The sequence below is a fragment of the Akebia trifoliata genome, chromosome 11 (assembly GCF_017979445.1).
Source record: "Akebia trifoliata isolate Shusen 1 chromosome 11, ASM1797944v1, whole genome shotgun sequence".
Classification (NCBI taxonomy): Eukaryota; Viridiplantae; Streptophyta; class Magnoliopsida; order Ranunculales; family Lardizabalaceae; genus Akebia; species Akebia trifoliata.
In genome coordinates this window covers 2,912,090-2,925,736 of record NC_141385.1, presented here as the reverse complement: position 1 = coordinate 2,925,736, position 13,647 = coordinate 2,912,090, and the positions used below count along the sequence as shown (strand labels likewise).

The following is a 13,647-nucleotide window of genomic DNA, read 5'->3' as shown; positions in this document are numbered from 1 at the left end:
TAGTTATTAACCCCCTATATATATATAAAATAAAATAAAAATAGTCCCATCCTCAACCTCAAGATTTTCTCATTCAACTTTCAAAGATAAGAACAGGGGTGGGGTATTTTAGATGGAAAAATCAAGGATTTGTGGCAAATAAGTACAGGTTGACTAGGTCAAAAGAAATATGTTCTATGAACTTGCCAAGGGCTTTTGGGCAAAAGTCATGGTCTCATGGATTGCCGTAGACGAGGGTTTTTATTTATTTATTTATCAAACTCACCAACCCCAGTCTTTTGTTTTTTCCTTGTTAATCTCCTAGGGAAGACAGAAGTCAAGGGTACATGTCACGAATTTGAAAACCCATGTCAATTGAAAACGAAGACTCACTTCTTTCATTTTCCAGCCAGACATTAGGATATTATTATTAAAGTAGGGGAAAAATTCACTGTTTTATAAAACAAAACTTTTTTTTAGGTACATTTTGGATGATGGATGATTTACAAAAACATGCAATAATTGTTCATTTTAATTCCGAATTTAACATTTTCAAAACCAAAATATTATTATTAAAGTAGGGGAAAAATTCACTGTTTTATAAAACAATAACTTTTTTTTTATTTTTATATTTACTGTTTTATAGAATAGGAAAAAAAAAAATTCAACTTTAATGAAAACATTTTAATTCAAAAAAGATTAATAAAAAGTGTTCTTGTTTTGGAATTTTACAATTTTTGTCTACCTTCTTGGGAATTTTCCCACAAAGTACCACTTGTCTCAATTGGAAGAAGAATTTAGAGTCTCCACAACATTCCCAAAATATTCAGTGTTTAGGTCAATATTCCAAAGGATCTAATCGACATATCTTGGAAAACAACATTTAAAAATGGCACAAAACTTTAAACCACATTGTAGTTTGAGCTAGAATGTCACAAGCAAAGATGATGGAAATAAGATCGACTGTACCAAAAAATTTTAGCAGTTTTCAACCAAACTTTTCAGAATTGCTCCATCAAAGAGAGAATCTAACTGTTAAATCTTAATGTCAGTGATGAATATAACTAGGCTTTTGTCAATTCAAATCATTCTTTCGAGGTCCATAATAATACCCAAAACAGAAATGAAATCAAGAAACAACAAAACTATAATCCCATATCGAAACCCAAATCATTCAAATCTGTACATACATCAACTAATTGGATGACAAGTTATATGCAAATAAATATCATGGAAGTTGTGGAATATTGAATACTAAGTTGGATACTATATCGGAAAAGAAAGACACCTTTAGAAGTAGAAAACAATGTTTATAGTTGCATGCTTCGAGAGCTATGAGAACAGATGTAAGAAGTTCTTGTTGTAATGATGGAATTGTTCTTTGTTACAAGTAACAAGACAGGATTAAGCAAATTTACATCAGTCAAGAGCCGACAAAGAGAAGATAATAATGTCTGATTTGCATCAAACATTGCTTTGCTTGTACAACTTGGTGTCGATTACTTGCTTACCGCACATTGCGCAGACTCCTACACATACAAAAACAATTCAGAAACTTCTCCCAAAGTAATGAATGTGATTAAAACTCACAATTTAGTAAACACAGGTCATTTTAAGGCGTTCAATTTCATTACCTTTGGTATAAGCACAGGTGTGACAATATTTGCCATCTTGGTGGACTTGTTGCTTGCAAATGATGCACTTCGTTGTTCCATATGGAGTCCATCTGCGAGGAAAAAAATAATAATAATCAGAACAAATACACCCATCAAAGTGAGAAGTCAAATGGAAGATGAAATCACAATGAAAAACTCTGTACAAAAAATATGTTTAATATTAACACAAGGAAAACTAGTAATCCAGGATTTACAGTGGCACATTTGAGGATTTGGTCTTCCCTCCTCAACTTTCTAATTGATTCATAGACATCTATAATACTATTGGGTCATTAGAGGCATGTAGTGAGTCAGAAAAGCTGACGATAATAAAACAATTTATTATTATTAAAGTATTAAAATGAAGGGATTTTATATGAAAAGTGTACATAAATGAATAAGTGGACAGATTATTTAATCATCATCATCTTGGTAGCCTTATCCAGCTAAACAAATTTCGTTCCTCCATTCAATTTTGTCCAGAACCATGTCTTATCTTATTGAAAGTGTGTTCATACCCACTTGCACCGTATCAATCCACATTCTTTTAGTTCTTCCTCTATCCCTTCCAGCACCTTCTAATGGGGATGTAAGCAGCCTTCGTTGAACATGCCCAAACCATCTCAATCGACTTTCTACAACTCAAAGTACTCACAAATATCTGAGTGGTAAATTAAGATCCTGTTCGGGCATTACCATCAGTCCTTTCTAAATGAACATTGGAATGATTAAAATTTTAAAACTGGGACAATAATCACTACAAGAGATATTCATTAAAATCTACTTGATTAGTTCTGGAATTCACATGATTAGTAATTAAACAAGTGGAATTATTCTTCTAATCAAAATTCAAGTACTTCATTACAAATAGGATAGGGTTTCTCTTTTTAAGCATAAGCTATGTGACAAGGAGACACCATCACCTAAGAATTTTCCATGTCAGGCATAGTATTGTACCCATGTGTAACTACATGCCAGCACATTTGTCGAAGAAATCGATAAGATGCTTTTTCTCAGCTTTGCAGAATCCCTCTCAACCTAGTTACCATTTTTCAGCCTTGATCATTTGGGGCTCAAAGGTGTCTTTTTTTCATTTGGTTAGCTTCTCAAGACAAATTCCTAACAATCAACCATCTCATTTAAACAGACGTCTTGATGCCTAACTTTTGCTTCCTTTGCAAGTCTAATGGAGAATCGGTGGATCACATCTTGTTGCACTGCCCTCTCACCTCATCTCTTTGGTCCCATTTCCTAGCCCTCTTCAACCTCAGTTGGGCAGTTCCAAAATCAGTCTTGTCTCTCTTTCAATGTTTGGGATCAATCTTTGTTCTTTGGAAGAAAAAAAATACTTTAGAGTCTTCTTCCATTTGCACTGTGCTAGGGGACTTGGTTGGAGAGGAACAAGAGAGTTTTCCATAGAAAAGAATCCTCAACTCGGGAGCTTATTATTAATATTTTAGGGTTGCTTTTATTTTGGTGTAAGTTGTTCATAGATTTTAAAGGAGTTTTTTTTTTTTTCCATAAGAGCTTGTATTTAGGTGGGACTTTGTGTGTTCAAGTTAGCTTTTTGTTCTTTGTTGCAAGGCTGGTCATCTCGACTGCCTTTTATACATATTTGTTCTTATTCAATAAAGTTATACTTATAAAAAATTTAATTTATTGAAATATTTTTTTTTGAACTATTACTTTTGTATCGTTAATATGATTTACTAAATCATAGTAGTTTATCTATATACAATCTTAATACACTTCTTAATAAAAGTGTTGTTATCATATTGTGCGCTTAATACAAAACAAAAGCAATCCACAAATATGGCCCTGAACATAAAACAAAAAATATCACTGCACAGAGGTATCAGAGCATAGGGGTTTTGCAGGTCCCTATGTATGTAAGCTCTGTAAAAAGTGTGATGAGTCGGTTGATCACATCCTTATCCATTGTGGTTTTGATTAAGAGATTTGCTAGCACTTCTTGTCTCTCTTCGGAATGTTCGGGTGCTTCCCTAAGTGGGTCAACTCCTCACTCCTCTCTTGGTTGTGGTAGTCTAGTTTTTCTTCTTCTAAAAAGATTTTATGGAATCTTATTTGAAGCAAATTTGTTGGGGATTTCGAAAGGAAAGGTATAGTAGGTATTTTGAAAACACGGTGCATTTGGACCATGACACTGTTTTATCTATTTTGGGGTTGCTATTTGTTTGGGTGTAAGGCATTTAAGGAGTTTAGGGGAGTGTTCTTTGCTGATTTTATTGGGAGGTGGGAGTCGGTCTGTAATCTCTCTCTAATGTAGTATGTGTTGGTTGAAAGTTGCTTCACTTTGGGTTGGTCACCTTGACCGTCCTCCTTTTTAAATATATCTTCCCTTTTATCTATCAACAAAAATAAAAAAAAAAAAGAGTAAAGGGTCAGTGGAGGTCATTCAATTTTATACTTCGTACCCATATCAGACGCCAACACACGTGCATAAGCCATTTGTTCAACGTCCTCTGACTCCAATGAAATTCTTCCCTCTCAGTCCTGTAGTGAGTGCATGCTAGCAACTAGCAAGGACTCATTAATGTGGTGCACTTCAAATCTCGTATAGTAATGTCAACAAATCCTACCATATCTGATGTCCCATTTTGTGTTTTCTACGGATACTTGCGCTATTTCAATTTGTGGAAGACAGAAGAATTTTGAAATTATGAAATGAGTAGGCATGTAGTTCACTGAATACAGAAGGTATTATAATAAGAACACTAAAGATGGTGCTCCACCCAAAGAGACCTCCACTTATAAACAACGTTAATAAATGGTTTTATAGTTTAAACATATCCAACACACCCTTCTGATAACCAACTACAAAAATCAACCCTGCTGGAAACCAGCCCTTTGATGTGCTTGTCCGTGATCAAATCCCATCTGAATATTAATTGCTCAAAAAATATTCCCAGGAGTTCTGGGAAGAGATTGGCCCATTAGAATATATAGTCCTTAACAGCCAGTATAATGTCCAGTGGGTGGCTTAAATACCCTCAAAGGTCCTTTTGTTTCTTCTCTATCCAAACATTCCAACATATTGCAAATGGAAGCATTCTCCAAAGGATCCCCGCTTCTAGCATTAAACAAACTATTCTACCATGATTGAAAAGTGATAGTACCAACTGGGAGTCTTGCACATAAAGAATATCTAGAAGAAATAGGACCAAATCTTCCTAGCCAAGGAGATCCATGAGTCAATGAATCAATAGGTAACTAAGCCGTTCACTGTAAATCATATAGAAGTCAATAGTAATTTGTCTCTAGAGTAGCAAACCAAAGAAATGCCACTCTAGACGAAATGTGTGAATCCCAAATTAATGGACCCAGAAAAGACAATACTGATATCTCTCATTTGAGAACAAGAACAGGTTAGAGAACTGGAACTTTATGGGACGAGAACAGGTTGGAGTTTGTTTTTATTTTTTGGGAATTGCTACCCATTTATGGGATGGTACTGGAGACACTCTAAATGGGTAGCAATTTCAAAAAATAGAATGAACTCCAATGAATGTCCTTCAACATGAATGCCAAATGGACTCTCTTAGGAGTAAGATATTTTTCGATCTCACTAAGTAATGTTTGTATAATTCCTCCCTACAATCCCAAAAGAACTTTTCCAAGGTCGTTTCAATGAATTTCTCAACATTCCTTCTATAAATATAAGTTACTCTCTAGATTCATTTTTTGAAGCTCCAAAAACAGTTTCTTTTGAGACAACGTTGGAGGTGTTCTAAAGTGCAAAAAATGTCACATTTGACATACTGCACTGCAATGTTTCATTTTTTAAAAAAAGTAATTGAGTATCATTTACATAAATAAATATTCATCTCAGTGCCGTTGGTGGCATTTTAATAAATTAAAATTTATAAAAGTTTGACTTCTTCAAATTTTAATATATTGGATGAGATTTTGATAAATAAGAACTCCCACATCATCCACCCTAACAAATTTTGAGATATACTAGAATCAATTCCTAACCTAGAATCGATTTTAGTATATTCCAAATTTGAGAGCCTATTTGAGACTTGCACGTTGGAGTGCACTTATTGGAGTTCGTTCCTTATTTGGAATTGCTACCAATTTAGAGCATCTCCAACGTCGTCTCATAAATGGAAAATTTAGCATTGCTATTGGAGTTGCTCTAACATTCTTCCTAAGGCTTGAACTCTTTAATCCGTAACCATTCCTAGGAGAGCCCTATTTATAACACTTAAACTTCTAATCTCAACCCTCCTTTCCTTTTAGGAGTAAGATATTTTTCGATCTACTAAGCAAAAAAAAATGATATTTTCCAATCTCACTTAGTAAAATTTCCTCCCTATCACCTCAAAAGAACTTTTCCAAGTTAACATGGGTGGGGCAAAAAAATCACAGTTAACACTGCCATTGGGGGGTAATATGGGCAAAGAGGATCTAAATTTGAAGGTCAAGAGAAGAGATTATCAAAAATAGCAAGATTGCACATTTTGCATATATCATCTAAGATAAAAGAGGATTCTAGGGCAAATTATAGGTAGAGATCAGTTTTCTACCCTAATCTTTATCCCCCTTTCCTCACAAGGGGACCCTCTGTTCCCTTCCCTTCCCTCCAACTAAAGAAACCCTAATTTTTTTTTACCGATAAAAAAAAAAAGACCTTATCTTCATTCACAATTACATTCTTAAGATTTTGCTAAATTTGTGATGGTCTAATGTTTTTTTCCCAATCAAAATCCCGCAATTTTCTTCAAAAGTATGGATTTTTTTTTTCTTCAAGTTTTTATTGGAAAGAAAAATTTGTATCGTAAAACCCTAAATTACAAAATCAAAATCTAATGTGAAAAAAAGGCGAATTAGAACCTGTTTTTCTTGGAGAGAAGCTTGTTCTCGTTGATCTTACGGCCACCGCCTTCTGTGGTGTTGCTTGCTCCTTCTTTCCACTTGTCTGGTACTATCACCTTCGTTAGCTTCTTCTCACCTATAACATCAAAATCTCAAACAATCAATCAATCAATCGATCGATCAATTCAAGCCTAATTGCTAAAATAGAGAACGGGTGCGCAGGATAAGTAGAGAAGAAACTTACACTTCTCGCACACCATTGTTGTCTGGATTTACTGTTTCAGAGTTCTTCCGAGAAAACTATAGAGCTCAGCCCACAACCAATATCGCTATTTGTACACGCTTACACGGAGTTGTTATTCAATTATTTGTGTCTCTCAATCTCGTTTCTCGACTTCTCGTACCCGGTTTTAAGTTTTACGAAAAATTACTTAAAGACCCTGCCGTAGGAATTTCTTTCTAATTAATCCTTAAGTTTTAGGACTTCTCTTAGTAGTCCATTTGGTAGAACTTTTCTTTCTAATCAGTCCCTGCACCTCCCTCGCCACATTTTACAAATCCAAATGTGCTCTAACCGTTTGAATTCACCATTTTCATCTTTAAAAAAAAATTTGATTCTTAACATCCCAATCATGTTTGGAGACTTCATTATGATATAAAGGATTTGAAAAAAAATAAATAAATAAATCATTTTCAAGCATATCGAAGACGTACGAAAAAAATTAGTATTTTTTCAAATTTTCTATTTTATTTTCAAGCATATTGAAGACGAATGATTTAGAATGAGATAAATCCCAATCCCCGTGAATAAGATAAGGTGGTGACATGTTGAGCAAGGAGATTAAAGAAAGATGAGAACCTATATATAAATAGGAGGAAAGATCTCAAAAGAAAGGATTTTTAAAGATTTTTTTAGGAAAAAAACTTTAAAAGGCAAGTTCTTAAGCTAAACTCTCAGATAATGAAAACTTTTCTATTATTCTCTACAATTGACGTTTTTACTTGTATTTGAAATTGTTTGGCAGGTACCATATTGGTGCCCCGATGTGATCATGAAGAAGAAAGACCATCGTCAAGAAAATTTGAGCTGTTCAAGCCAAATCAACAAAAAAGCCTCAACCTTGATTTTTTTATTTAATTTTCTCTCTCTCTCTTTCTCTCTCTCTCTCTCATATATATATATATATATATGGGTAGTGTTCAATGACTAACTTTTTAATAAAACATTTTTCAAAATATGAGTTGGAAGTTTTGGAATGGGCTGATTTTTGGTGAGGATGATCTCTACGGTGAGGAGATCATCCTCACCAAAAATCAGCCCATTCCAAAACTTCTAACCCATGTTTACAAGTTGAAAAATCGTGGACTGTCCATTTTTTGTAAATTATTTTTTATGGGATTAGAAGTTTGGAATGGGCTGATTTTTGCTGATGATAATCTCCTCACCGTAGAGATCATCCTCACCAAAAATCAGCCCATTCCAAAACTTCTAACTCTTGTTTTGAAAAATGTTTTGCCAAAAAATTAGCCATTGAACGGGACCCTATATATATATATATATATATATATATATATATATATCAGGTTCAAAGGACAACCATTTCAACACACATATAGACAACGTGTTTTGTCTTATATGGGCAAAAATATTTGGAATGGACTGATTTTTTGTGAGGATGATCTCTGTGATGAGGGGATCATCCTGGCAAAAAATCATCCCATTCCAAAACTTGTAACCCCATCAAAATTGATTTACAAAAATTGGACGGTCTATAACTTTTCAACAAAAATTGGACGGTCTAGAAGTTTCATAATGAGCTGATTTTTGGCAAGGATGATCTCCTCATCACAGAGATCATCCTCACAAAAAATCAGTCCATTCTAAACATTTTTGCCCATATAAGACAAAACACGTTGTCTATATGTGTGTTGAAATGGTTGTCCTTTGAACCTGACCCATATATATATATATATATATATATATAACCAAAACAAAAGAAGGTGAATTATAAAAGGAATGCTTACTTCTCAAAAAGAAATTGATTTGAGTTTTTAAAACTCTATGAGGGAGATTGATTTGAGTTTTTAAAGGAGTGCAAGTGTAATTATCCTCAAGGAGTCTAAAGATAGATTTTTAAGTAATAGAATTGTTAGTGCTAAGGTGATTTTTCACTAGTTAGTCTCGAAATATCAAAGTCTCAATCTATTGAGATTTTCAAAGTAAAAAAAACTCTAGCATGACTATGTTCATCAAGCAGCTAGCTCTATTCTTTAGTTCACGTTTCCTTGGGATCCCTTTTGTACCATCACAGACTATTGTCATAGACAAGCTGAGGAAGTCCCATCTTTTGGGTCATTTTGCAGGACATGAAGCATAAATGTATATAGATTTTGCATTGCAATCCGAATTTCTTTGCAAGATACTATCGCATGTTCAAAATCATTAATAGTACCATTTTATACTTATTCTATCCACCTACGTGAAGTTCAATTGTTATTGACATAAGTAGGAGGATTTTTTAAAATTATTTAGGATTTTAAAGGGTTTGACTGTTGGTTTATGATCCTAACTAGAGTTATTAATTTTTTGATTTATCTTAAGTCGGAGGGGGGGCCTTGCACCTGTCGAGGGTTTCACCCTTGCACACTATATATATATATATATTGTATTGTATTATATTTTCACAGTTTTCATCAATAAAGAATTATCATCGTTGCCAGTGGAAGTAGGCAATCTAATCGATCCATGTAAATCTCTTGTGTTTTGTATTCTTTGATTCTGAATCTTCGTAGTTTATCAATCATGGTCAATCTAAGGGAGGTTTTATGCAACATTGACTTGTCCAAAAACCATGATAGAACTTCTACCACTTTGAAAATTGCTAATAATACATAAATAAAACAAATAACTACCCACTTAATTATTCAATATAAAATAATAATTCAAAATTTCATTTATTAACTACAAAAAGAAAAGAGAGAAAAAAGAAAAAAAAGAATGAATGATAATAATTTGCATTTTTGTTCTTGATTAATGATCAATCAATCCCATGGACTTAATGAACACTCGACAGGTAAATCAGGATACCTCTCTGTATCCTTGCAATAATCATAAATAACCAGATTTCTCTCAACCCAAGCAAAATCCTCCTTTTGAGTATCAGAGAGATGCCAAGCATCATATTGGTCCCACCAGTTGTTAGTGGTGGTAGAGACACAAGCAGGATATGGGTCTTCCCATTGACAACCATCAGCATTAAAGTCCTTGTAAGAGGAAACAAAAGGTGATTTTTTCCAATCAGTCTTCTCTAGTCCTCCTCTTGTAGCCCACTCATCAGCATTCCAAATACTAGAGAAAAGGTACATGGGCTTCTCGTTGGGGAAGAAATCGTTGGCTTTGTCTGTGTTCTTGAACACTCTAACTGGAACATGATCCACAAAAAACCTGTACCAAAATCATGATAATGTATAAGCTCACCATTGTTCAAATATCATGTAAATCTTTTGGGTTCTTTCTTTTCTCTATTTTAATTGTCGTAGTTTATCAATCTTGATTGATTGTTGGGAGTTTTTCCGCAACAAAATCAAACAATCACATGAACCCATGTGTATAGAGGGCATCCCTATTGACTTTTCTATGAAATCTTAGATTGACTTTTTAATGAGCAAAAATCTCTCAGGTTTACTTATCTAAACTTGATAACCAATATATGCCTCTATAGTAAAAAAGTAGTAGATTTCAAGACTTCTATTGTAACACCAACTTTTACTTATTAAGATAAAATTACATATCACACCACAAATCTTCTTTTAGGGTTTCTAAGAAAATCCAAGAGAAAGAAAGGGAGAGGTAGCGGCAGTGAAAAAAGGAATGGTTATCTCACCTCTCAAAACACCTAATAAATTATCTTGTCGATGTCTTGTAAGGACAGAAATTGATGTTGCACTAGAAGTACTCCAGAGTAATTTTAAAAAAAATGCTGAAGTGATCTCACATCGCACACCTTAACGTGAAAGTGTATGTACGGGAACCATAGATGCTTTTCCTCGAGATACAAGTGAAAAAGCATCTATGATTCCTATTCACGTTAAGATGTGCGATATGAGGTCCAATCTTGAGGTCACTCCAGCATGATTCTTATTTTTTTTTTTTTCGAACATATGTTCAGATGGCTGGTCTAGGAATTTGTTTATCACAAATATTAACCGTTTGATTAGAAGACTTACAAGATCTGATGGTTGTTCCAAAGAATGGAATATGAGTGAAACTCTTCAGTTGGATCAAACCAAAGCATGTGCCTCATCTCACGTCCCCCAACCCCATTCTTGTAAACATTTGTTTGTATCGTGTACGGCTCGCCCGTTCTATTTCCCAAGAACTCGAAATCTAACTCGTCTCTCTCAGGTCCCGCCCCTGTATCCGAGCACATCTGCAAATTTTTGCAAAATTTATTAAAATGATCAAAATATTCTTGAATATCTTTTTCTTAATTTCTAGCATGAATATCTTTTTCTCAATTTGAAGATCCAAGATTTGAATTAAGGTCGTGACATTGATTTCTGCTTCATTCATTATTCCCAAAGGATTTCATTTCAATCGGAATTTAATTATCAATAATGTTGAAGTGACTTCAAGATTGTATCTCATATTGCACATCCTAACAGGGGTGGAGCTAGTAAGGAGACATTGGGGGCAATTGCCCCCACGCAACTTTTTTAGGCATTTTAGATACCCTTGAATTTATGCTTAAATTTGAGATACCCCTACATTTTGAACTACTGACATGCCCCATTTGACCCTGTTGCCCCCACTCCCTCATCTTCCTCCAATTTTTGCCCCCTCCCCCTCCAATTAACTATAAGTTTGCCCCCACTAGAAGAAAATCCTGGCTCCACCCCAGCGTCTTGACATGAAAGTGTATAGGAACCATAGATGCTTTTCATCGAGATAAATGGGAAAAAGGATCTATGGTACCTATACACTTTCATGTCAGGACGTGCGACATGAGGTACAATCTTGAGGTCACTCCAGTATGACTCTTTAATTATTTATGAAGTACAACATGCTTTCATATCTCGGTTTGGCATCTTGCCTTGCTCATGGAAGAGACCAAGTTATACCATTTAACTCAATCTACAATTATTTATTAAAATATATTTACAAATTTCTTTTTATAAATAAGGTAGTCTATAAGATCACTAGTCACGAGATCATTTTTATTTAAATAATAAATATTTAGATCATAAAAGAATAATTATTTTAATCAAAATATAAAATTCCAGTTGACTCAGCCAAGTTTGTATTGAGGTTTTCAAAATATTGCCCGAGTCATCTCATTTGTCTCGTGAGATTGTGTGAAGCCTAAGACACTTTGTAAATCCGTTTTGTTAGTGAAAAATACCGAGATGACTCGGGTGATTAATCTTGATCTCAGACGAGATTTGAAACCATAACATATGTGAATCGGTATTCACATTGATTCATTCAAGATCTGATATGACTCGTTTCATAAAAATAAGGGAAACCCAATTTTTATATTTTTATTAAAAAAAATTATTTCTTATTAATTTATTTAAATATTTCCTACAGAAAGACTAAGCATATCTTTAAATCCACCTTATTTTATAATAATTATAAAATAACTGAAATATGTTTAACTTCTAAAATCATGATCTCTAAGTAAGTTTTTGGGAAAGAGTAGAGGGTAAATCCGTAATTTAAAACAAAACTCACATAATAAGCCGTGACAACACCGGCAGAATCGCCTCCAACTAACTTAAGCTTCATGCTGAACCACCCAAATCTGTATCTTTGCTTCGTTTGGAATCCACAACCTATTTTTCTCAAATTTAAACAAGAAAATTGAAGAAATCAGAAATAAAATCAAGAACATGAACCCAATTATGAAATCGATAAAAAGATTTGTAGAAAAAATTAATGTTTTTGGTTGAGTGTTGTTCTTACCAGTTTCTTTGTCGAGGGAGAGATACCAAATTTGGCCATCTGCAGATGTTTTGAAGTGGTCCTCAGACCACATTATATCGAAATTATCTTCGAATGAAAAAGCGCTTTTCGACTCCTCTGCTTCTGATAAAGAAGAAGCCATTAGAGCTGCAATGGTGAGAAGAATGGTTAATGGAAATAAGGCCCTTATTTCCATTTTTGCCCCTGACTTGGAAGGAGGCTCGTGGTAGAGGAAGAGGTTTCTCAGTTGGATCTCTGAGAGGAGGAAGTGTTATTATAAAAGTGGTCATGGGCTCGATAATCCTTGAAAAAAGCTCTGCTTTTTACATAGAAGGGTAGAATTGGGAATTAACTTTGTTCTTAAATTTAAGTTGATTTTTTCTATAGAACTTGACAAAGTTTACCCCTGGAAGCCGCCACAAATATCGAAAATGTTTGAAATCTAGAGTATTGTCACACCGACCTTTTGTTATGACACCGTGAGTAATAAAATTATGAAACTGTTATGACACACCAACTTTTACTAATGCCACACCAATCTCTATATAAAAAATCACACACAATTGGTGTGGCGTTAGTAAAAGTTGGTGAGGCAATAGTAACCCTCTAAAATTATATGTCGCACAACAATTAAGGATAATTGGTATACCCTAGTCATTGTGATATATTAATAAAGAATAATGTTGAAGTGACCTCAAGTTGGAATCTCATATTGCACTTCTTAAGGTAAAAATGTATGAGAACTATATATGCCTTTTATCGAGATTTGAGTGAAACACATCTATGATTCCTATCCACTTTCACTTCTAAAAGTTCGATATGAGCTTCTAGCTTGTGGCCACTCCAACCTGACTCATTAAAAAAAGGGTTTAAATAACAAATTCCGATGATGAAGTATGATACTGTTGTTGTCCATGATATAGATGTATAGTTTAGCAAGAAGAGTGGAGTGTAGTGATATGAAAAATAAAGATGATTACCCCACCCTAAACATCCATGTAAGGGTGAATCTTCTTTTTGTACGATGAATGCTAAGAAATTTCGAGTTCGGTACATTGTTCATTTTAATTCCCAAAACATGCATTTGTCATTTCTATAAACTACAAACTTGTGATTTCGTCACTTTTGATATCTACAAATTCGTAGATATACCTATAAGAGAATATGATGCATGAGATACATTGTATCATTATCAATGTATCTCATCAC

At 34.1% G+C, this 13,647-nt stretch overlaps 2 protein-coding genes across 2 annotated transcripts; both read right to left on the bottom strand.

The window, feature by feature from the left end:
• Window positions 1–1,250: 1,250 nt before the first annotated feature.
• On the bottom strand, window positions 1,251–6,874 carry LOC147390338 (postsynaptic protein-like protein). The gene is made up of 4 exons (XM_086459863.1): window positions 6,718–6,874; window positions 6,492–6,609; window positions 1,614–1,705; window positions 1,251–1,508 (listed from the first exon to the last, which is right to left on the bottom strand). Exons 1-4 carry the CDS (start codon window positions 6,731–6,733, stop codon window positions 1,444–1,446), a joined length of 291 nt encoding a protein of 96 aa, XP_086315989.1. The 5' UTR covers window positions 6,734–6,874; the 3' UTR covers window positions 1,251–1,443.
• A 2,496-nt stretch (window positions 6,875–9,370) lies between these two features.
• On the bottom strand, window positions 9,371–12,717 carry XTH8 (xyloglucan endotransglucosylase/hydrolase 8). Its single transcript, XM_086417114.1, has 4 exons — window positions 12,439–12,717; window positions 12,208–12,308; window positions 10,701–10,903; window positions 9,371–9,918 (listed from the first exon to the last, which is right to left on the bottom strand). Exons 1-4 carry the CDS (start codon window positions 12,632–12,634, stop codon window positions 9,516–9,518), a joined length of 903 nt encoding a protein of 300 aa, XP_086273240.1. The 5' UTR covers window positions 12,635–12,717; the 3' UTR covers window positions 9,371–9,515.
• Window positions 12,718–13,647: the final 930 nt, after the last annotated feature.